Source organism: Danio aesculapii, chromosome 16 (assembly GCF_903798145.1).
Source record: "Danio aesculapii chromosome 16, fDanAes4.1, whole genome shotgun sequence".
In the NCBI taxonomy this organism is placed as follows: Eukaryota; Metazoa; Chordata; class Actinopteri; order Cypriniformes; family Danionidae; genus Danio; species Danio aesculapii.
The window spans coordinates 45877176-45903280 of NC_079450.1; the positions used below are offsets into that span (position 1 = coordinate 45877176).

The 26105-nt window shown below is 34.5% G+C and overlaps 1 protein-coding gene across 3 annotated transcripts in view; it reads left to right on the top strand.

The window, feature by feature from the left end:
• Window positions 1-26105, top strand: part of grb10b (growth factor receptor-bound protein 10b) — a 209107-nt gene that overhangs the window by 121076 nt on the left and 61926 nt on the right. For all 3 annotated transcript variants that reach the window (XM_056475182.1, XM_056475184.1, XM_056475183.1), the window contains exons 4-5: window positions 13126-13333; window positions 17087-17228. In XM_056475182.1, the coding sequence (XP_056331157.1) occupies window positions 13126-13333; window positions 17087-17228 (350 nt within the window). The remainder of the gene's footprint in view (window positions 1-13125; window positions 13334-17086; window positions 17229-26105) is intronic.

The following is a 26105-nucleotide window of genomic DNA, read 5'->3' on the forward strand; positions in this document are numbered from 1 at the left end:
TCAGTTGGCGTTTTTGTGTGGAGTTTGCATGTTCTCCCTGCGTGGGTTTCCTCTGGGTGCTCCAGTTTCCCCCACAGTCCAAAGACATGCGGTACAGGTGAATTGGGTAGGCTAAATTGTCCGTAGTGTTTGAGTGTGTATGGATGTTTCCCAGAGATGGGCTGCGGCCCGTAATATTTTAAATGGCTGCTTATCATTTTTGCGGAAACAGTGATACATTTTACTTACAGATTTTTCAAATGTATTTGAAGTTGAAAAGAACAGTATTCAGTTGAAATATAATTATTTTATTAGATTATAAATATTATTTGTCTAAATCTTAATCTTAACTGTCGCCATGATACTCATGTCAAAGACACTGATAAACTAAAGTAGGTTTGGTAAGTGGTAAGTGGCAGGTTGTCTACAAACTTTTAATTAATTGGAAATGATTGGCTCATTGTTGGTCTGATCCCAGCTAGCCATGTACAGGCTCTTGCGCCACCTAACAAGTGGAAAAAGAGTTGGCAGAACTCAGTTCACCTCAGCCTGGAATCTAAACAGCTTTCTTCTCTGTAATCAGATTCTGGCGCAGCAGTCTCTACTTTCACAAATACTGTTAGCATTAGCGTAATCAGCTGATTTCCCACACAGTAATAAAATAGTACATTGGATGTACTGTAGTGTTCCCATGGCTGCTGAGTCAGTTTGCTTTGCTTCTGGACTAGAAATGTTGAGTACTGACTGCAACTGGCAGGGCTGGAGGAAGTCTTCCACTGAATCATTCATGTCTCAGAGACAGGTCTCTCTATACCTGAACAACAAATTAGATTTAAACGATATTATTAATTCATTCATTTATCTTTGGCTTAATTTTTTATTTATCAGGGGTCGCCACAGTGGAATGATCCAGCATACTGTATGTTTTACGCATAGGATGCCCTTTCAGCTGCAACCCAGCACTGGGAAACACCTATACGCTCTCACAATCACATACACTTTGGTCAATTTAGTTCGTCCAATTCACCTATAGCGCATGCCTTTCGACTGTGGGGGAAACCTGAACACGGAGGAAACCCACAGAGAGTGGATGTGGAGAACATGCAAACTCCACACAGAAATGCCAACTGACCAAGCCGAGACTCAAACCAGCGACCTTCTTGCTGTAAGGCGACTGTGCTACTCACTGAGCTACTGTGCTGCCTAAATTATATTATGTACTGTAAAAATCAAAAGCTTTTAGTAGTCAGTCCATCTCTTTTTTCCTTAAAACTGTTTAGTTAAAACTAAAGCATATGTTAGTTATCACAGACCCGCACAGTTAAACATACAGTAGATTGGCTCGACACCTGCATGTGAAAATTCTCATCATACATCTGTACTTTTTCTCTTCAAAATTTAAAGGAACACTACACTTTTTTGGGCTCATTTTACAAGTCCCCCTAGACTTAAACAGTTGGATTTACCATTTAGACTATTATGCAACTACTTTCTCTGTAGTTACATTGTGTACTAAAACAGAACAGTTGTTTTCTAGGTCAACATGTCTAGGAACTGTACGCTAATTTTAGCTTTTTGGATTTTCAGTTTCTGCATACTATAATTGCAGTAAAGTTATTACGCCAGAATGAGAGTATAGTTTCTATCCCTATCAACTTAGAAAATAGAAACTTTTCATTTTCCATCTGTCTTAGCTTCATGATGTAACTACAGAAATGTCAAACTCATTCCTTCGACTTAGTTCCTTATTTGTCAGAGGTCGCCACAATGGAATGAACCACCAACTATTCCAGCAAATGTTTATAATGAGGTTTAATAATAAGGTTTATAATGTGTTTATAATATGTATAATATGTTTATAATGTTTATAAGGATGCCCTTCCAGCTTTCATTAATGTACATACAGCACCCCATATTGACAGAAAAACACAGAATTGTTGACATTTTTGCAGATTTATTAAAAAAGAAAAACAGAAGCATTCAGACCCTTTGAGGATGGAGGTCAGTATTTAGTAAAAGTACCCTTTGCTCAGTAGGTACCCAAAGTACCCTTTGCTCCGTATTTAGTAGAAGCACCCTTTTAATCTAATACAGTCACGAGTCTTTTGGGGAAAGATGCAACGCGTTTTTCACACCTGAATTTAGGGATTCTCTGCCATTTCTTCTTGCAGATCCTCTCTGTCAGGTTGGATGGTAAATGTTTGTAGACAGCCATTTTTAGGTCTCTCCAGAGATGCTCAATCGGGTTTAAGTCAGGGCTCTGGGTGGGCCATTCAAGAACAGTCACAGAGTTGTTGTGAAGCCACTCCTTAGTTTGGTTTAGCTGTGTGCTTAGGGTTATTGTCTTGTTGAAAGGTAAACCTTTGGCCTAGTCTGGGGTACTGAACACTCTGGAGAAGGTTTTCATCCAGGGTATCCCTACTTGGCTGCTTTCATCTTTTCCTCAATTGCAACCAGTCGTCCTCTCCCTGCAGATGAAAAACATCCTCACAGCATGATTCTACCACTACCATGCTTCACTGTTGGCACTGTATTGGACAGGTGATGAGCAGTGCCTTGTTTTCCCCACACATACCGCTTAGAATTAAAGGGGTGGACCAGAGTGTATTTTTAAGGCTCGGTTGTGTTTATAAGATGTGTGTGCTCATGCTTCATGTGTACAGGGTTTCCGCAGGGTCTTAAAAAGTCTTAAAAAGTCAAAAATTAAAAAATTGAAATTTTAGGCCTTAAAAAGTCTTAAATTCGCTATTCTTGGTCTTAAATATTACACCACATGTCTTATTTTCCCGATGTCCACGTAACGCTACATCTAGGGCTCATTTAAATTCTTTTTTGTTGTTGTTGCTTGGTTTCGTGGTAGTAGTTCTGTAGTTCTTTATTTCACTAGTCCTAATGTAATTTGCGGTATTACAACTACAAATGAGACCAACATGCAATAGCCAATCAGCTTTCTGTTATTGAACTCAGTGCGCGCAGTGAATGTGACGTCATCAATGTTTGTGGAGATTCGCTTTCAGTGCAGTTAACTAACAAATTATTTCTTTGATAACTGGAAAAGAATATATGAACCGGTTTACAGTATACTGATGCCCAATTTCTAGGCTTTATTGGTGATAATGGTCAAGATTGTTGGACCATTATTGCCTTTTTAGCTTATAAGTAGTGGACAGAAATTAGCCAGACAGTAATGTGTGAATTGTTGAGTGGGCAAAATAAAAACTTCAGTATTTTTAGGATTTTTTTTGCTTTTATTCCTGCCATAATAAAAAAATTATTGTAGGGTAACCCATTTTTTCTTGTCATTGATAATTAACTTTAATAGGTAGAACTGTCTGAGATATGAACAAAACCGAGTGATGCATCAAAGTTTGATTTAAAAAATCTTGAATGGTTATAAAACTTTATAATCATCATTATAATAAATTATAAAAATAATAAAAACGAATTCGTTTTAAAATCTTGAACGATATTAATGACATTATGTAGTTCCGGAAACTTACTACTTCTCTGTTTATCTGTCTGATTGATACAGATACTGCTAACAGCTACTCTGACCAACACTATTTACACAGCAGAGGCAAAGCACGTGCTTGTGGAGGCGTGACGTTTTACTGGTGATGTGGAACCGATCCACGAATCACAGCACATTATGTTAGCTGACCAATCAGAGCCTCTTGTGGGCAGGCCTTTTGGAGGAACTAGGAAATATGACAGTCATTTTCATGTTAGCTGAGTAGCTGTATATAATTATATATACTACAAGTAAGATATATGAAAAATAACTTGATTTTCTACAACAGGGTTTCTGCAGATATCATAATGTCAAATTTAAGACTTTTTAAGACCTTTTTAAGACCATTAAGTACATTAAGTATTAAATTTAAGACCTACAGTTGAAGTCAGAATTATCAGCCCCCCTTTGATTTTTTTCTTTTTTAAATATTTCCCAAATGATGTTTAACAGAGCAAGAACATTTTCACAGTATGTCTGATAATATTTTTTCTTCTGGAGAAAGTCTTATTTGTTTTATTTCGGCTAGAATAAAAGTAGTTTTTAATTTTTTTAAAAGCCATTTTAGGTTAAAAATTATTAGCCCCTTTAAGCTATTTTTTTTCGATAATCTACAGAACAAACCATCGTTAAACAATAACTTGCCTAATTACCCTAGCCTGCCTAGTTAACTTAATTAACCTAGTTAAGCCTTTTTTTTTTTTGATAAATAATAAGTAAATAATCAGTGACACTTTATTTTCATGTCCTGTGAAGCTGCTGTTACTGAACTACTGCATGTATTTGAAATTGACATGTCATATTATTCGTATTAGCATATTAATATCCTATCTGATTTTTTAAACAAACTCTTGTAGCCACTTTTACTTATGAATTTGTATCTGTGCTTAAACGAGGCAGGCTGAGAATGGATTGTAGCGCCCTCTGCTGGATATACAAAAATATGCTTCTTACAAGCGTATCAAATACAAACATTATCAAACATTTACAGATTTTAATTTAATTCCTTATCAGTGTGACTTTCTTTTTCTTATGTGGAATGTGATACTTCCTCAATGTTTTTTTTTTTTTAATAATTATTTATTAAATAAAGGTTGTTTTTGTGTAAAATTATAACAAAATGTTTTAGTTATATGTCAATAAAGGAAAAGATGCAGTTCACAAATTGACCTAAATGACTCACTGTTTATATCAGGGATTTTTTTTTTTTTTTTTGACTCGATGTTACAATGATCAAAGCTATTAATTAAACAAATCTTACTTCAAAGTTTTGTCTCATTTCTAGTCCAAATATGTAAAAAAATCTTAAAAAAAAAAAAAAAAAAAAAAAAACATTTTCTAAACTAGTAAAACATTTGTCTTGTTTTCAGAAAACAAAGTAGTGACAATCAAGTAAAGTTTAACTTATTTTTTAGATTATTTTACTTACCGCTTTGGCAGGTTATTTACTTTGTTTTGAGATTTAAAAAAAATAATTAAATTAAAAACAAAACTTTTCTTTTTTTTTACTTGTCTGCAAAATTCTTCTTGATGTAAGAATTTTTAGATACTTGGACTAGATACTGTATAAGTCAAAACCTTTTTTGTGCAGTGTGTCCTCTACTCATTCGTCTTTTAGACTTTCAAACACAAATACATTGCATATAGCACATATTCATAGCACAATTAAAAAAAAAAAAATACATTTATACTGCTTCCATTTTAAAACTTTAAAGTTCCTCCATTTATTGTTAAATTATAAATTATTATACGATTTTGAGGCACAGATTTATATACAAAGTTGATTTAAATAGTTAATTCTCAGAAATATGGTGCAGAGTGCGGTTTTTCATGCTGATAAGCCATGTTCAATTAAAACTTCCTGTCAATCACGGCTCTTTCTAGAATGATAGACCTGTTTGTCTGGTTTCAACAGACAGTTTGGGTTCAGACAAAGGACAGTAAACATAATCTCACAATCACTTTAGATGTAAGCATGACATGAAAATTTATCTTATTGTTAACAAATGGTCATTTTTAAAAATGTTGTATTTTAAGTTTAAAATATTTTTAAAACATTTTATTTAATGTTTTTTTTATTTATTAATTTCCTTCTAATTTAATTTAAATTAATTCTTTATATATATTTTATCTAATAGATTCATTTTAAATGTTATAAAAATGTTATTTTAAATATAATTTAAATTCTTTTTATTTTATAAAAATCTTTAATTCAATGTTTTATTTTGTAGTTTATTTTATTTTACATGTAATTAATTTTATTTATTTTACATTTAATTTAAATGTGTTTTTATTTAAATTGTATTTTATAAAAACAAATATTTAATCCACTATTTTATTTTTGTAGTTTGTTTTATTTTAAATGTTATTTAGCATTTTATTTTACATTTAATTAAAACATATATTTTTATTTTACATTTAATTTTGTTAAAATTTTTACTTAATTCAATATTTTAAGTTTAATTTAATAAGTTATTATCTGGAGTGTATGGGTGTTTCCCAGTGTTGGGCTACAGCTGGAAGGGCATCTGCTGCGTAAAACATATGCTGTATAAGTTGGCGATTCATTCTGCTGTGGCGGCCCCTAATTAATAAAGGGACAAAGCCGAAAAGAAAATGAATGAATGAATGTTATAATCTTTGTTACGTGTCAATATTTTTATTAAATCTTTGCTATTTTATTTATTCCAAATATTTTATTTTATTTTATTTTATTTTATTTTATTTTATTTTATTTTATTTTATTTTATTTTATTTTATTTTATTTTATTTTATTTTATTTTATTTTATTTTATTTTATTTTATTTTATTTTATTTTATTTTATTTTATTTTATGTGGCGTGATTTCACTCTCGGCCTCCCCACCATTCTGAGGCTTGTGTTTGTGTGTGTGTGCATCTTAGCTCTCCGGGATCTCTAAGTAGAGAAGGGGCTTACCTGTCTCTATTAATACATTGGGATCAGCTGATTATCTCATGGGTTTGAAGAAAAAGGTCTTGCAGAGGGCACAGGTGACCCAATCTTTGGGTCAGGAGATGAAAGGGTCAGAGATAGAATGGTGTGCAAATTCAGTCAATTTTTTTCTAAACAGATAAGGTTTAGTAAACAGAACACTCTTCAGTATTTTACCTTGTTTAAAAGTAATCTAATGACCAGGCAGTTTCAGGATATTTAACCATTTGAACCTAGGGAAGATATATAATTTAAAAGAATAGAGTTTATTTTTTCTGTTGAACACAAATTACGATGTATTGAAGATTTTTTAAAACCTGTAACCATTGACTTCCATAGTAGGAAAACAAATAACATGGAAGTCAATGGTTACAGGTTTTCAGCTTTCTTCAAATTATATGAACTATGCCTTTACGTAGAAATATGCATAGTGTGTGCATGTGTGTGTGTGTGTGTGTGTGTGTGTATGGGTCCTTGAAAATGCTTGAACTTTTACAGTGCACATGTGCCTGTAGCATTGTCTGTCTATTAGTCTTTAATTATAATTAATATTTTAAATCTAAGACCTTTGGAAGGAAAATAAATATAGATTTATGATAAAAGACGACACATCTAAGATGTACATAAATTTCATTTATAAGCGTAAATTACATTAATTCAATGTTGGGCAGTAGGTAGTGCTGTCGCCTCACAGCAAGAAGGTCGCTGGTTTGAGCCTCGGCTGGGTCAGTTGGTGTTTCTGTGTGGAGTTTGCATGTTCTCCCTGCGTTCGCGTGGGTTTCCTCCGGGTGCTCCAGTTTCCCCCACAGTCCAAAGACATGTGGTACAGGTGAATTGGGAAGGCTAAATTGTCCGTAGTGTATGTGTGTGAATGAGTGTGTGTGGATGTTTCCCAAAGATGGGTTTCGGCTGGAAGGGCATTCGCTGTGTAAAACAAATGCTGGATGGGTTGGCAGTTCATTCCGCTGTGGCGACCCCAGATTAATAAAGGGACTAAGCCGACAAGAAAATGAATGAATGAATGAATGAATGAATGTAGGGCTTTGGTCAAACATGGCATCTAAATTGTCCTCTAAAATACTGTATTTTACTATAGAATACAACAACAAATAGCTTCTGATATAATGTGATTATGTTGTTCCGGTCTCCAACATAGTTGGCGTAGAGCTGTTTTGACAGGAACAGTAATGTTAAAAAATGACGCTCAAGACACTGTTAAAAAAAAAAAAAAAAAAAAAAAAAAAGTCTTTCAAAAGTGATTTCAACACTAAAAACAAACAGTAAAAATGGTTAGTTTTCTTAATATGTATAGTGAATAACCATCATGTAGATGTTAGGACTTCAAAACATACTGATATTACTATACATGAAGGTTCATTAAAGGAATAGTTTACTCCAAAATTAAAATTCTGTCATAATTTACTCATCCTTCACTTGTTTCAAACCTTTTTCTTTATTCTAAACATGAAATAAGTTATTTTTAAGAAAAACTACAACCTGTAACTACTGACTTCCATAGACAAATACTAAAATAAATAGTATAGAAGTCAGGGGTTACAGGCTTCCTTCAGTAACATAGTAACGTGACTATTCCAATAGCATGTATGAATATGACCACTTCTGTCACGTCTAGGTGTTGGCATGGTAAGGACAAAAGAGGTAGAATCCAATTGCAGATTAAAAATGATTTATTAAAGAAAGTATTCGTGCAGGTAATCGTGGACAAAAATAGAAAAAATAAAAATTCAAGAATCAAACAGCGCAATCCAAAATAATTGTCCAAACAGTCATAAGGTCATAAAAAAGGCATCAATCCAAAAGTACAAACAAAACAAGCTAAGGCAAAGGCAAAACCACAGTGACAGGAAAGAAACGTAACAGGAGACAACAAAGACTCACTGCAGACTGCTATGTGTAGGGTGTATATATAGTCTGCATAATCAATAATAACAAGAGTCAGCTGTGCATGTGTGATGAGTGGAGAATAGTGACAGGTGTGTGTAACGGCATGCAGGGATTTGTAGTTCATGGATGAGTTTGTAGTTCACCAGCGGCTTTCCAAGAAGTGATCGCTGGTGATCATGACACCTTTCTGTATGACTATAAATTAACGAAATGCTGTAATCGACCTAAAAAAACTGAGAAATTTCTTTTACGTTTCTATTGTACTTTTTACTGCAAAATTTCGTCAAACATAGCTGCCATTTTTCTCTTTTTTACAGTGCTTATGTTGTCTTATATACTCATTAAAAAGAAACCACGGTCAAAAATTGGTGTCCCTGCTACTTCTGTCAGCTGCTTTTCCATTGCCTGTGTCCTATTACATATTATGAAGGTGAGCTGAGAGGAAATGTAGGCGGAGCTACAGTATGTGAAACCCATATCACTAAAGCATTAGCTACTTTATACAGGACAATGCTACTGTATATATACAATACAGTAGCATTAGCTACTGTACAAGAGAACGTCATATTATTAATAATCTTAAATATTAATAATAATCATTCTAAACCAAAAACATAAATAATGTAATTAACACAAATAGCTCTAACCACAGTATGTTCTTTACCACACTTGCTGGAAAAGTACTGAAAAAGTTTGAAACTGCACCTGAAATGTGTTTGAAAAGTTATTCAATGTGACTTTGGAGAAGGTGTGAGAACCCTTGTGTGTGTGTCATTCTGTTCACTATATTATAGGCATGTAAAGGGATAGTTCGCTCGAAAATGAAATGTTACTCTCTATTTACTCAGTTTCTTTCTTCTGTTAAACAAAAAAGATGATTTTTTTGAAGAAAGCAGGAAACCTGTAACCATTGACTTCCATATTCCTATTTGGAAGTCAGTGGTTACAGGATTTAGTTTTTCTTCAAAATATCTTCTTTCGTGTTTTACAGAATAAAGAAGCTGAAGAAGGTTTGAAACAAGTGAAGGATGAGTAAATTGTTACAGAATTGACAATTTTGGGTGAACTACCCCTTTAATGTACCTTCATGTATAATACCTGTGGCGACCACATGAGGAAGACAGCTCATATATCAACACTTTAAAAAAGGAGAACGTTTTCTGTGAGGGTTATGTTTAGGGTTACAATTTGAACTATATAAAAATAATTATATCTAACATGAATTTTGAAAACCCAGTGTGTATGTGTGTGATGAGCATGTGGCAAAGTAAACACAGAGTGCAGTACAGCATCTATAGTATCTGTTTTAATTTTTATTTTGTGTTGTTTGTGTTGTTGGATTTATACTGTCAGTTGAAGGTTTATCAAATAATGATTTAGGAACACTCCTCCTAAATTGTAAAATATCAATATGTTTTTTGATATGTTATATCTGAGAGTTGGACTGTCACATTACAGATCTGCACATCCCTGATCGCCCTCAAGTGGTGTACTTATGAAATGCCTTTCTGGAAGTTTGTAAGTTGTGTTTGATACTTTCACTGCAAGATGTGCAGCAGGAAGAAACAACTGTTCTCCAATGTACTGCTTGGCAACTGCTGTATAAGGGCAATTATTTATTACACATTATCAGTGTTGGGTGTAATTAATACTTTTTCCCTGAAAAGGTAAAGTAAGGGATTACTTTTAGGTAATTTTCCCCATGTTTGCGTTGGTTTCCTCCGGGTGTTCCCCCACAGTTTAAAGACATGCAGTATAGTTGAATTGGATGAGCTAAATTGACCGTAATGCATGAGTGTGTATGTGAATGGGATTGTGAGTTTATGGGTGTTTCTCAGTACTGGGTTGTGGCTGGAAGGGCATCCGCTGCATAAAACATATGCTGGAATAGTTGGCGGTTCATTCTGCTGTGGCGACCCCTGATAAATAAGGGACTAAGCCAAAGGAAAATGAATTAATGAATGGATAATTGTTTTTTTTATTTAATTTAATTTTCAATTTAACAGTTGTAGTTCTGTATAAATCAATTCAGAGACAAGTTTATTTTGTAGAATAATTCCGTTGTTCAACTAAAGGTTTCATTTATCAAAATGAAAAAATGCTAGGTTTCTTTCATGTTGTTCCAACGAAAATTCATTAAGATACCTTAACTGTTTTTATAAATTTAAGTGGATTAAACATAAAACTATTATGTTGTGAAAAAACCTCAAGAACTGTGTTGAGTCAGCTCATTTTAAATAAATATTTGAACAAACAGCAAAAATCTTGTTTTTTTGGCAAGACAATATACTGTATGGTACGCCAGCTGTCACTGGGGTGGTACCTTTTCAAAATGTACAAAAGGTCCCTATTAATACCTCAAGGGTTCCTAAAAAGTACAAAAGTGTTCCTTTTAAAATTTCTCGGTAGTATACTTTTGAGGTACCAATATGAACCCTTTAAGTACAAATGTGTACCTTTTGAAAAGACACCACCCCAGTGACAGCTCGCATACCTTTATTTCTGAGAGTGTATGGATGAAATATGATGTCATTACTTTGAAACATTTTGTGGTTTGATACAACATTTTAAGTGTTAATTGTTTTTTAAACAAAGCTAAAAGATCCTGTTTGATTCAAATGTAAAGTATTAAAGGTGCAGTAGGTGATCTGCCAAAATGCTAACCGGTTAGCATATTATCTTTGGACGGCAGGGGAAGGACTGTGTTTCAAAGCCACATCTCCTGAAATCTCAAATGCGCGCACCGTGACATGACAGTAGACAACCCACTGGTTTATGTCATTCGCCAGTTAGAAATGTAGTTAGTGTTTGGTTTGCAGGAATTTCACTCATTACTAAGCCACACTTACATGCTATTTCAGAGCGAATATTCAGAGTAACATGGTAAACAGTATAGGGAGGCTGTTGTTGTTCAAAAACGAACCAATGTGAATATAAAAACAACTTAAGCTTAGTAAAGCAGGCTAGGTGGAAAAGCGCTGTTTACTCATGTTTCGTTGTTAAACTAAATAAAAATCTACATTATCGATGCTGTAAAAGGTCCCTTATGAAACTGAAATTAGTCACATCAATCTTTCGCCAGGAGATTTTAGTGGCTGAACAACACTTCTGTGCATTTAACCCATTCATAAAACAACACAATCTACATCAGCTCTGTGCGACTAAAAGTAACTCCAATATTGATTTAGGATTTTAAAAAGTTTCAATTCAGCATTTGATTTTATCGTGACTGTGACTGTCTTGTGTGCATCGTGTCATGTGTAACTCATGACAGAGAACATAGTGAACAGAGATGCGCAGAAGCCCAAATCGACATTTGTTGATAGACAGTATGGGCTAATTATCGAAATTATGGGAGATGTCGGCCCGACAATATTTAATTGGATAAACATTTTTTTAGTTTCATACCTTACCCAGAATATAAAAACACATTTAGATAATTTACTTTAATTAGTACTATTGGACTGTGAAGAAACTTTCAACCAGCACAAAAAAAATAAAAAATGCTTCTGAAGACAATCACCTGCATTGAGATTTTATATAGAATCATATGGAGTTAAGTAATTATATTATTAAGCTAATTAAGTTCCTTTTCAGACATAGTAATTAGAAAAGCAATTTAAATACTATTTTGATAATGTCAATAGTAAGTAATTAATTCGATTTTTGAAGTAACTTACCCAACACTGCACATGAGACCATAGCTGCATCCGAAATTGCATACTTATAGTACATTAAAATCAGTAGTATGTTCAATTTCATGGTATTTGAAAAGCAGTATGTAAGAAGTACTCTACTTCTAGTGAGATCCCGTGATAAGATGCAAGTGAATTTATTATTGGGAAGCAATACAACTGATACTGGTACATTCAAAGACATATGTTGCTTGTTCAAACTACTTATTTAAATTGCGCTGAAACAACACCATTCTTGAGTTTTTTGAGGACAACTTAATTGTTTTATGTTCAATCCACTCAAATTTATAAAAACTAACAAGTTAACTTGATTTTTTCATGTGGTCCTAATGCAAATCAACTGTGTGGAACCCAGCAGCTTTTTACAGTGCAGGTTATGTGATAATGACAAATGGCAGATGTAGTACATCTGAATTCATACTATATAGAACATACTTTTCTAATGGTCATGTAGAAAATTCAAATGTAGTACATACTCGAGTAGTAGGCGATTTTTGATGCAGTCTCACTCAAAAAATATGTTTGTTGTTTGTTCAAACTTTGTGTTTTAACAAACTTAATTGTTTTATGTTTGAGCCAATTAAATTTGTAAAAACTTATAAGTTCAATTAATTTCTTTATGTTGTCCCAATGCAAATCCTCTGTGTGGAACCCAGCATCTTTTTACAGTGTAGGTCATGTGATAATGACAAATGGTGGATGTAGTACATCAGAGTTCCATTCATACTACTCACATACAGAACATCTATTAGGCGATTTTTGATGCAACCTACAATCAAAAAATTATGTTCGCAGTTTGTTCAAACTACTTATTTAAAAAGAGCTGAAACAACACAATTCTTATTTTTTTGTAAGAAGGTGGGGGTTGGACAAGTTAATTGTTTTGTGTTCAATCCACTTAAATGTGTAATAGCTAACAAAGTTACTTGATTCCTTCGAGTTGTCCAAGTTGTGGAATCCGGCTTTTTTTTTTTTTTTGAGGATTATATGTTGTAGCAGAGGGATATACCTTAAAAAAGAAACTTAAATTCAATATTTTTTTTTACTTGTAACTTCTTGTCTCATTGTGTCTTATCTCCCCAGAGGATGACGTGGATCTGGAGGCTCTGGTGAATGACATGAACTCTTCTTTGGAGAGTCTGTACACTTCATGCAATGTGCAATCCGAGTCCACTCCACTTCTGCACAATGGCCAGCCACACCGACCCTCCGCCTATCACACACACGCTCAGCCCATCTCCCCACACCAGAGACTGCGGCGGTCCCAGCCCATGAACATCCTCGCTGTCAGGTAAAAACCTTCAAATGTAGACTCTAGGTTGTGCAACAATACAGATTTCTCATGGTTTTAGGGTCATTGTTTTGGTATTGACCATTTTGAGTGATGTAAACAAAAACAATGGTCCTAATATATTTCCTGTTTTACATAATTAATTTCTATAGCTTCCGAGAATCCAAAAACAGTCACATATTGATAAATAATGTTATAATAGCTGTTTTAACATTAAGTTATGATTGACTTGCTCTTGGGCCAATGACATGACCAGATTGAAATGGTCCAAATAATAATTTCACCCGTAATTTCACCCTCCCCCCCCTCTTTTGGTACAGTCTGTAAACAACCCCGGGTCGCCAACTTTGGTACAATACCCGATCGCAGCGGCCGCCCAAAACCTGCTGCATTCTATCCCGGTTATCAACATTCTTATTCAGAGACCACCCCCGAACATCTCCGAACACCCCCTCCCCCCGGTCTCCCGGATTTTCAGAGACAAATATTTGACAGTTTTTCTTTTCTCAGAATGGCTTAACTTGAAGTGCTGAAAAAAAAAATTTGTGTTGGGAAAAAACTTTTTTTTAAGGTACAGTACTTTATGTTGCCATATGGATCAAACTTATGGATCAACAGTGGATCAAACTTAGAAATTTATAATTTAGAATTTTCCTTATTATTAATAATTTTGTTGTTTGAAATGATTTAATTGGTATTGCAGTATTATAAGCTTTATAACAAAGAACTTATAAATGACACCTTATACATACTTTCCAACAACTGATATTCCAACAGCTTTCATTTATTCCATTCTTTTTTTGCTGAATATTATTTAAAACAATCATAATACTGTATTATCATGTATACAACATACAGTACATATAAATATTTTCTCCAGTAAATATTATAACAAATAAATAACAAGTCTAATATATCCAGATGCATCCGAATAATATAGCTACCAGCTAACAATGTTGATATATTATTCTCTATACTATACTACGCCTGTCTTATCTCCCTTAGTGCTAACTTGAACTGTCTGCATCACTGCTCTTATCAAATGTCTAGTCTGCATCATTCTCATGGTCACTAAAACCCATCTCATCCTCCCTTTCATCTGCAGGAAGAGCCAGTTCTGTCCTTTTTTCTTTCACTTACCATAGAACATGGTGGTGCTTGCTAATACAATGTTCGCTGTATTAATATATAATCAAAAGTAATATTGTCATTAAAATTTTATTTTATCCATAATTCAAATGCCATTAACATATAACTAATCAACATTATATTACTAGCATTCATGTTGTTATTGTTACAACTTAAAAGATCACAGCTGACCTTGCTAGCTAGCTAAGCTATTGCAAAATTGCACATTCCACTATTGGACAGTGTTGCCATTTGGCAACACATACATTTGATCGGTTTACAAAAAACTAATTTGATAAAACTTTTTAAAGTTGTGAATATGTCATCAAATCTTACTGGAGATGATGTCTCAGATTTTTTTGTGGATCTGACATCATTTGATCCTTTGTTTTTATTGACGTTTACATTTGCATTCAGGGACTACTCTAAATAAACGCCAGTCTGTCAGAAATTGCACCACAGAAAAACACTGCATGTCATGTGACGTAACCAAAGCACATCATTGGCTAAGCTAAGGTCTTCTCTTTCCAAAAAAAAAATAAAAAAAACTGTGGCAGGGAAATAAACATAAATAACATGTTGCCATAAGGCAACACCATGCAGTAGAGGGTTATTAGCTGATTTCTTTTATCTTTGCCACAATGATAGTACATAATACTTCACTAGATATTTTTCAAGATACTAGTATTTAGCTTAAAGTGCAATTTAAAGGCTTAACTAGGTTTATAATGATGTATTTTACATTACATTAAATGCATAATAAATGTATAATGAAGGTTTGTTCTGTAGACAATCGAAAAAAATATATTGTTTAAAGCAGCAGTTTTCAGATTTTTTTAAATGGAAAATGCTAGCATTTGTGCTAAGCATTTTGGGGGTTAAACATAGAGCAGTACAAATTATATTAAAACCTCAAATATTTTTCCAGAACAATAGCTCAAATCACACACACTACAATATTTTTCAGCAGAGAGAGTTGCTATTCCCTTGTACTGAAACCTCTGACAATAAATGGTTTCCATTTGGTGAGAATGTTTTTCCCTCTCAGCTGCAGGAAGTTGAGCATAACGAGCTTGTGGACGAGGGTTCACTCAAGCAAAGGTTCACTCAGAGGTTACTTTTCTTCAGCTTCAATTCCATTTCACACACCAGAGATGGGAAGTAATGAAGCACAAATACTTAGTTACTGTATAAAGTAGACTTTTCTGGTATAAATACTTTACAGTGGATAGTACATTGATAGTGTACATTTATTTTTCTGACAACTTTTTACTTTTACTCCTTACATTCTTACACAAATATCTGTACATTCTACTCATTACATTTATAAACCAGACTCGTTGCTTTAATTTTCATGTGGTTGGTGTTGCAATCTATATTATTTTTTGTCATTACACTTTTTTTTTTTTGCATAGAATTATTGTATTAATTATTGTATTAACAGCATTAATGACTATATCCATGAAGGAAAAACTCTGAAAAAACAAACACTGAAAAAATGGGATATTTTGATTTTAGTTTTAAAGATAACAAAGCAGCTTTAGCCGAATGCCCAAAATAGTAAAATATAATAAGTATTTATAAGTATTTATTATAGCTAATGAAAAAGTTTTGATCAAAATTAAGTTTTAACTGAAGACATTTATTATTTGTAAAGATATAGGCCTCAATTTGTTTTAGAGTGTATGTAGTTGTAAGGTGATTTATGAGGACAAGCCTTGTGTCCTTGTAATTCAAAACACTTAAAAATCATACTTAAGTGGTGTTTTGACATTCCAAATTTGTAACAGGTTTACTGTGAGGGTTAGGTGTAAGTGTAGGGAGATAGAATATACAGTCTGTATAGTATACAAATCATTAAGTCTATGGGAAGACCCCATACAGATAGCTGTAAAGGTGTGTGTCTGTGTGTGTGTGTGTGTGTGTGTGTGTGTGTATACGTGTTTATGTGGTTTACGAGGACACAATTAAAAATTGATGTGGGCATGAAATGGTTGTACGGTGATTTATGAGGAAATGCTTTGTGTCCTTGTAATTCAATCCCCTTAAAATGATACTTAATGTGGTCTTTTGACATAAAAAATTTGCAACAGGTTTACTGTGAGGGTTAGGTTTAGGGTTAGGAGGATAGAATATACAGTCTGTACAGTATAAAAATCATTAGGTCTACGGGAAGACCCCATACAGATAGCTGTAAAATGTGTGTGTACTTGTTTGTGGTTTACGAGGACACAATTAAATAGTGATATGGGCATGATGTAGTTGTAAGGTGATTTATGAGGACAAGCCTTGCGTCTTTGTGATTCAAAACACTTGAAAATCATACTTAATGTGGTCTTTTAACATTACAAATTTACAGTATAAAATACATTATCCCTTTGGAGAGTCCTCATTAACCACATATACAAGTATGTGTGTGTGTTTCAGTATATTTCTGTTGAAGTTACCTCTTCAAAATGACTCAAAATCTAATGCCAGCTTCAAAAAATACCCAAAATTCTAGTGTTACCAATTCTTACAACAATTCCAGGCCAGCAGTAACTATTTCAGTTGAAAGATAATGTTCTTTGCACCTTTCATGTCCATAATACAACCCTAAATCTGACTTTGGCTTCATTCCTGTAGAAGACTTCAGGAAGAGGCACAACAGTACCGGACGTCCTCTCTGCCTGCCATCCCAAACCCCTTCCCGGAGCTCTGTAGTCCTGCCAGTTCCCCAACGCTCAGCTCTGGCTCCTTACCTCAGTGTCAGCCCTCAGACAAATATGTAAGTGACCTTTGTTCTCATTCCTGTTTCACTTTAAGGATTGCTCAGAAATGGAAACCCCAAATCATATGTAAGCCCACAATATTTTTTTTCTTTTCCACTGAGCACAACAGCAGAAATTCTGAAGAATCTTTGCGCAACTTTTTTTTTATAAAGCATCAGTTCATGTGGTAAAGTGATGACAGTAAACCACAGACCATTTTTTTACTCATTAATTAAAATGCACATTATAAAAACCCATAGGAAAATCCTGAAGTAATCAGCAGTGAGTTTGTCTTACAGGTTTTAAAGGGGATCTGTTTCGCAATATTACATTTTATAAGCTTACGTGGCAACAGTGTGTGAATATACCTGTATCTCTAATATCCCTGTATACCTCAGAGATTCTCAAAGAGTTATTAAGCATTATTTGTGTGGTATTTTGAGCTGATACTTCACATGCACACTCTAAGAACATTAGAGACCTATTTTGCATCTTGTAAAAAGGGGCATAATAGGTCCCCTTTAATGTCATTCCATTCTATCTTTAAGTTAGAGAAGAAAAAAGAATATAAGAAAATAACAGAAACTGAAAACAGAAAAAGCCAAAGGCAGGTATTTTTAAATATATCGTTATGTGAGGAGCACATTGAGTTTTGGCAATTACTCCTATAAATTTACTGACAACAATCCTGACACATATGCAATGCAGAGTAAAAATGGCTTAAATTGCAGTCACATAAAGTTATTATATAATTTATGAGGATTTGTAATATATCTTTTAAGTTTTTTTGGACTACTTTTTGGGAACTTTACATTTGTCATTATGCACTGACATTTTATGGTAAAGAACTACACTTTCCGGCCACTTTATTAGGTACACCTGTCAAACTGCTCGTTAACGCAAATTTCTAATCAGCCAATGGCAGCAACTCGATGCACTTAGGCATGTAGACATGATCAAGATGATCTGCTGCAGTTCAAACTGAGCATCAGAATGGGAAAGAACAGTGATTTAAGTGACTTTGAACGTGGCATGGTTGTTGATGCCAGACGAGCAGGTCTGAGTATTTCAGAAACTGCTGATCTACTGGGATTTTTATGCACAACCATCTCTAGGGTTTATAGAGAATGGTCCAAAAAAGAGAAAATACCCAGTGAACGGCAGTTCTGGGGGCGCAAATGCCTTGTTGATGGCAGAGGTCAGAGGAGAATGGCCAGACTAGCGTCTCTGAAAGCACAACATGTCAGAATAGTGTCAGAATTTGGTGTCAACAACATGAAACCATAGATCCTGACTAGTATCATTGGTTCAGGCTGGTGGTGGTGGTGTAATGGTGTGGGGGATATTTTCTTGGCACACTTTGGGCCCATTAATACCAACTGAGCATCGTGTCAACGCCACAACCTACCCGAGTATTGCTGCTGACCATGTCCATCCCTTTATAACCACAGTGTACCCATCTTCTGATGGCTACTTCCAGCACGATAACACGCCATGTCATAAAGCGTGAATCATCTCAGACTGGTTTCTTGAACATGACAATGAGTTCACTGTATTCAAATGGCCTCCACAGTCACCATACTCAATCCAATAGAGCACCTTTGGGATGTGGTGGAACGGGAGATTTGCATCATATATGTGCAGCCGACAAATCTGCAGCAACTGCGTGATGCTATCATGTAAATATGGACCAAAATCACCGAGGAATATTTCCAGTACCTTGTTGAATCTATGCCATGAAGGATTAAGACAGTTCTGAGGGTAAAATTCAGTCTAACCTGATACTAGTAAGATAAAAATAGAACATCTATAAACATCCCATTTTTAAGAGTTTTAACTACTTACAGTACTAATATTAAGATTTAGTTTTGTGTGATTTTCTTCTGACTTTCTGTTCATTTCTATTTCTCCTTACTAATTTTGAAAGGCCCCTCAAAGATTTGTTGACACTTTTTGACATGTTTGCACTGTGGCATATTTTGAGATTTTCAATCTGTACAACAGTACATACTGTTTGGTTAGTATGACTGCTCTAAAAAATTTGAATGTGCTGAAATTCAGTTTATTGTGATGTATTGCATTAACATGTCTAGACACTGGTTTCCAAAGAAAATGTGCCACTTCCTGTACAGTGTGACTCATATGATCTTACAGTAAGACTTTCAGTGTCCTTACAGTAATAATAAAAATTTATGTCCACACAGATGTCCCCAAAAAATCCTTTATTTTTTCATTTTTAATGTGCTTTTTTTCTTTTTTAGGGTTAGGGTTATTTGCATACTTGTTCTCTAACAGAATACATTAAAGTTCACACAAACTGGATGTTGCTGAGAGCTTTATTCAGCATGCTTTCAGTATGTTTTTCATGTGTTCCTCCAAATGAATCGGAGTATTGAGTAGGGGGTGGGGCTTTCTTTTACGCATCATTCCCTTGTAGCAAACTAACAGTGAGATGTGCGTGGTTGAAAATATTCTATCTATCTATCCTAAATATCCATCCATCCATCCATCCATCCATCCATCCATCTATCTATTTATCCATCCTAAATATCCGTCCGTCTGTCTGTCCGTTCGTCCATCCATCCATCCATCCATCCATCCATCCATCCATCCATCCATCCATCCATCCATCCATCCATCCATCCACCCATCTATCTATCTATCTATCTATCTATCTATCTATCTATCTATCTATCTATCTATCTATCTATCTATCTATCTATCTATCTATCTATCTATCTATCCATCCATCCATCCATCCATCCATCCATCCATCCATCCATCCATCCATCCATCCATCCATCCATCCATCCATCCATAATATATTTTACTAAGCCTCACTCTCAAAAGATATTTTAGCATATATATATATTTAGCATATATTTCTTGTATATGATAGGAAAATAAAAGTCACGTGATCAGAAAATGATGGAAGACAGATTCGAACCTAACAACCTCCATTCAACATATATTTTTACAAGTGATTTGTCACAATGCCAGACAATGTTATATTTAGTATAGTCTTATAGTATAGTATATGTGTGTCTGTGATTATGGGCCAACACCTGTATTTGTATACATCGGGTATACATTGTTTGGTTCCCAGCATGTGTATTCTGGAGAGCATCTGTGAAGTGCGTGTGTGTGTATATATAGCTATCTCTGGACCCCTGGCTGTTACGTGTGATCTGACTGAGGCCCTGATATATTCCTGGAAAGTCCTGTCATTGCTCCAAGCTAACCATCTCCATATGGGACCACGGTCTGTTACCGTAACACAGTCCCAATGTTACCGTAAAAATGGCTACAGACATTAATCAATTACTCTAATCCGTCTCTCTTTAGTTTTATTGTCCTGTGGATGGAACCCAGTAGGGGTCTAAGTGCTAGAGAAGACTTTCGGTCTGTTAGAAAAAAAAGAAAACAACCTGGAAGAACGCCTGGAAGTCATTTAAAACAGCTGACAAATCTGCAGTGACGGATGATGTTCATAAATATAATCAAGACATCAAGCACATTGCCTGTTGTTTGTATGTGCATGTGAATAGCAGACGCTATTTTGGAATATGGGAAATGAGAACATATTTGTTGTTGGGCGTTCAAACATGGGGCAACACGTGGGCGATGTTAACAAAGGTTGCAAACAGTGCGTCATGATGCATCAAGATAAAATAATCTTCGATTTAATCATGGAAAGTCTGACAAATATGAATTTATTTGTCTTTATACAAAGTATTACAGTAATAATACAAATAATAATACAAATATTAATAATAATAATAATAATACAAATTAATAAAACATAGTTTCTGTACATGTTTATTTTATTTTATTTCATTTATTTTATTTTATTTTATTTTATTTTATTTTATTTTATTTTATTTTATTTTATTTTATTTTATTTTATTTTATTTTATTTTATTTTATTTTATTTTATTTGTAGAGTATGGAGTTCATAATAAGAATATATACACTGCCTGACAAAAGTCTTGTCGTTGATCCCAGTTTTAAGAGCACCAAATAATAACTTTTGGCTGATCATTTAGAAAAGTTGCTGAGCTGTGGTCAAAACTCATATTTTTTCAGTGGAAAACACAAGTAGAAATTCTGAAGAAAGCAGCAATTTTAGTAACCAATATGTTGCTCCAGAAACCATATATAACCACTATAAATATACTTCCAAAGAAGACTTCTCAATTATAAGATCACTTTATAAGAGAATCTTGCTGAAATTTGCAACCAAATGAACCCTGATTGGTCATGACCAATTCACTGTCCTATAACATAAGGTTAAAAAGCATAATAATTAATGATACATTTTTTTGTTGTTGTAAAAAAGTTTGTTTTTCATGTACTTCACGTATTTGTTGTATACAGTTGAAGTCAGATTTATTAGCCCCCCTTTGAATTTCTTTTTTTTATTTAAATATTTCCAAAATTATGTTTAACAGAGCAAGGACATTTTCATATTATGTCGGATAATATTTTTTCTTCCGGAGAAAGTCTTATTTGTTTTATTTCAGCTAAAATAAAAGTAGTTTTTAATTGTTTTAAAAACATTTTAAGGTCAAAATTATTAGCCACTTTAATCTATATTTTTTTTCCATATTCTACAGCACAAACCATCATTATACAATAACTTGCCTAATTACCCTAACCATCTTAGTTAACCTAATTAACCTAGTTAAGCCTTTAAATGTCACTTTAAGCTGTATAGAAGCGTCTTGAAAAAAATCTAGTAAAATATTATTTACTGTTATCATGAAAAAGATTAAATAAATCAGTTATTAGTAATTAGTTATTAAAACTATTATGTTTAAAAATGTGTTGAAAAAAATCTGCTCTCCGTTAAACAAAAATCGGGGAGAAAATTATTCAGGGGGGCTAATAATTCTGACTTCAACTCTATGTATTAAGTTATTTTAACAAATGTACTTATATTTATGTCAAAATAAGAACCAAAGAAAAATTATGGTGTATTCAGTTTAGATTTTTTATTATTATTTGTGTAAATGACTAGAGATGTAATGATTCACTCTAAATTCAACAACTAAATTTTCTCACAATTTTTTTTATTAAATGAGATTGCAGACATTACACAGTAAAACTGTTCTTTAATTAGGCTAGTGCTGCACATTTTTTGTGTAATTGAAAAATATAAAAACTAATAGACATTTTAAAATACACCCCAAATAAAATAAGTATTATTTCAAAATATTTTGCTGCAAATTTTTGAACCAAAAAACGAATGGTCTTTTTGTTTACTATGGGCCTGATAAAGGAAACAAGTAGGGTCTGTCTGCGGACAGCAAGTCAAAACTATGTTGTCGGCAAGATGTTGCTTTACATCAGTTTTTAACGTCTACACCGACTCCACACCTAAACCCAACCATCACAGTTATTAACATCTACACCTTCCCCAAACCTAGCCACAACCGTCGTTATTAACATCTACACCTTCACCAATCCTAATCCCAACCATCATCGTTATTAACATCTAGACCTTCCCCAACCCTAAACCCAACCATCATCGTTATTAAAATCTACACATTCACCAATCCTAATCCCAACTATCATCGTTGTCAACGTCTACACCTTCTCCGCCTAACCCCAACCATCAGTTATTAACGTCTACACCTACCACAACCCTTAACCCAACCATCACCATTTTTAACGTCCATACCTACCACAACCCAAAACGCAACCATCAGTTATTAACATCTATACCTTTACCAACCCTAAACCCAAACATGGTAATTAATGTATACACCTTCCCCAAACCTAACCCCAACCATCATCGTTAACATCTACACCTTCCCCAAACCTAACCCCAACCATCATCGTTATTAACGTCTACACCTTCATTAATCCTAAACTCAACCATCATAGTTATTAACGTCTACACCTTCCCCAAACCTAGCCACGTCAGTTATTAACATCTACACCTTCCCCCACCTTAAACCCAACCATCATCGTTATTAACGTCTACACCTTCTCCACCTAACCCCAACCATCACAGTTAACGTCTACACCTACCACAACCCTAAACCCAACCATCACCATTTTTAACGTTCATACCTACCACAACCCAAAACGCAACCATCAGTTATTAACATCTATACCTTCCCCAATCTTAAACCCAACCTTCACCAACCCTAAACCCAAACATCGTAATTAATGTATACACCTTTCCCAAACCTAACCCCAACCATCAACATCTACACCTTCCCCAAACCTAACCCCAACCATCATCGTTATTAAAGTACACATTCACCAATCCTAAACTCAACCATCAGTTATTAACGTCTACACCTTCACCAACCCTAAACCCAACCATCACTGTTATTAATGTCTACACCTTCCCCAAACCTAGCCACAACCGCCATCGTTATTAACATCTACACCTTCCCCAACCCAAAACCCAACTATCGTTTATAACGTCTACGCTTTCACCAATCCTAATCCCAACTTTCATCGTTATTAACGTCTACACCTTCTCCGCCTAACCCCAACCATCAGTTTTTAACGTCTACACCTACCACAACCCTAAACCCAACCATCACCATTTTTAACGTCCATACCTACCACAACCCAAAATGCAACCATCAGTTATTAACATCTATACCTTCCCCAACCTTAAACCCAACCATCAGTTATTAACGTCTATACCTTCACCAACCCTAAATCCAACCATCATCGTTATTAACGTCTACGCTTTCACCAATCCTAATCCCAACTATCGTTAACGTCTACACCTTCTCCACCTAACCCCAACCATCAGTTATTAGCGTCTACCCCTACCACAACCCTAAACCCAACCATCACCTTTAACATCTACACCTTCATTAATCCTAAACCCAACCATCATCGTTATTAACATCTACACCTTGCCCAAACCTAACCCCAACCATGATCATTATTAACGTCTACACATTCACCAATCCTAAACCAACCATCATCATTATTAACGTCTACACCTTCCCCAAACCTAACCCCAACCATCAGTTATTAATGTCTACACCTTTACCAATCCTTAACCCAACCGTCATTGTAATTAACGTCTACACCTACTGTACCACAACCATCCCAGTTATTAACGTCTACACCTTCCGTAACCCTAAACCTAACCACCATCACAGTCATTAACGTCTATACCACTATTTATAAATTAATGAATATAATAATATATCAAACAACATCTTGCATGGTTCATCTGGATCTCGATAACCGCAAGTTATGCCTTTCTGACTTAATACTACACCCCTTCATGTTACGCCCGTCTTGCAGTCCACTGACAGATACACTTGGAGCAAACAGCAGACGAGCTGAATGAGATGCAAATTCACTCCCTGCCAGCAAGTGCCACTTATGAACAGCAGAAAGATAGTGATTCCTGGGTTACCGGTGTAAACAAAACAGCCTGCATTTATGTATGTATCTCAGAGGCCAATGAACAGAATATAACAACAAAACTTTTCAAAAGTCAGTTTTCCCTGAGATTCATTCACGTAAACTCCTACTTTAATTGTATTGCAATTTGTTTGGCATCTCAGCCAATTTGAATCATCACAAATTTGAATGCTTTTTTAACTTCATACCACCAGGTGTAAAGTAACAAATTACAAATACTCAGACTACAGTAATTGAGTAGTTTTTCTCAGTAATTGTAATTTACTAAGTAGTTTTAAAAATGTGTACTTTTGCTTTCCCTTGAGTACATTTTTACTGCAGAACCGGTACTTTTACTCCTTCAATTTGAAGTATTTACCTTCAACCTGCAGTCACTACTTAAATTTTTTCTTGTCTATGGTGATTAGAAAAATCAGTCCTGTGATTCCTGGCCAATCAAATCTCACATAGAAAGTAAATCACACCATACTGAACTGAAACACAGCCAACTGTTTGGAAGCATTAAAAGTGTCCAAGTAGATGCCCAAAATCTTTACATGCAATGTAACAGATGTCCATGCAACATGACAGATGTTTACTGTATGATGACCGAAATGTCCTTAAACATCCAGCAGGCAAAAGACGTCAACATGAGGTCAGATTGACGTTGTACCATAACATCATGGGGACATTGCATTTTGTTTGGAGATGAAAATCGGGTTGACATTAAAACCCAGCGTCAGGCCAACATCAATGTCCAACGTCCAACCTAAAATGAACCAAATATCACATCTAATGATGTTACAGCTTGACGTTGTGTAGACGTTACCACTATGACGTCTATCAAACGTTTGATTTTGGTTGCCATACCTGACAAATAAATGTCAGTATTTGGTTGGATGTTGGCTCGACGTTGGATTTTGGTCACTTTCTCTTTCACAACCTAAAATGAACCAATATCAACGTAATTTGACATCGTTATTGGACATTAAAATAACATTGTCCTTAGACACTGGCTAGACATTGAATTTTTGTCACCTGACATCAAAACCTAATTCTAACCTAATAGTAACGTCTTATGATGTTGTGTGCCTGCTAGGCAACAACTAAATGCACTACAGAATTTTACGTTTACACACATCTACAAATTACATGTAATTGCATCAGCTTTTTACAGCGTATTACTCACTACTCACTACTCTTGAGTACTTTTAAATGGGCTACTTTTTAATTATACCTTGAGTAATATTTACAACAGATACTTTTACTCTTGCATTACATGTTTAGGCAAGTAATGATACTTTTACTTGAGTATGAATTGTCAGTACTCTTTCCACCACTGCATACTGCACAAAAGAAATGTAAACATAAGCAAAAGACATGACGCATAGAGTTACATATCTATCCATGTAATGAAAACCTAAAGGAATGAATAGCAACAGATAATTATCAGTCAAATGATGTGAACAGCACTGAGTTGGACGTCATGGTAATTATGACTTGGC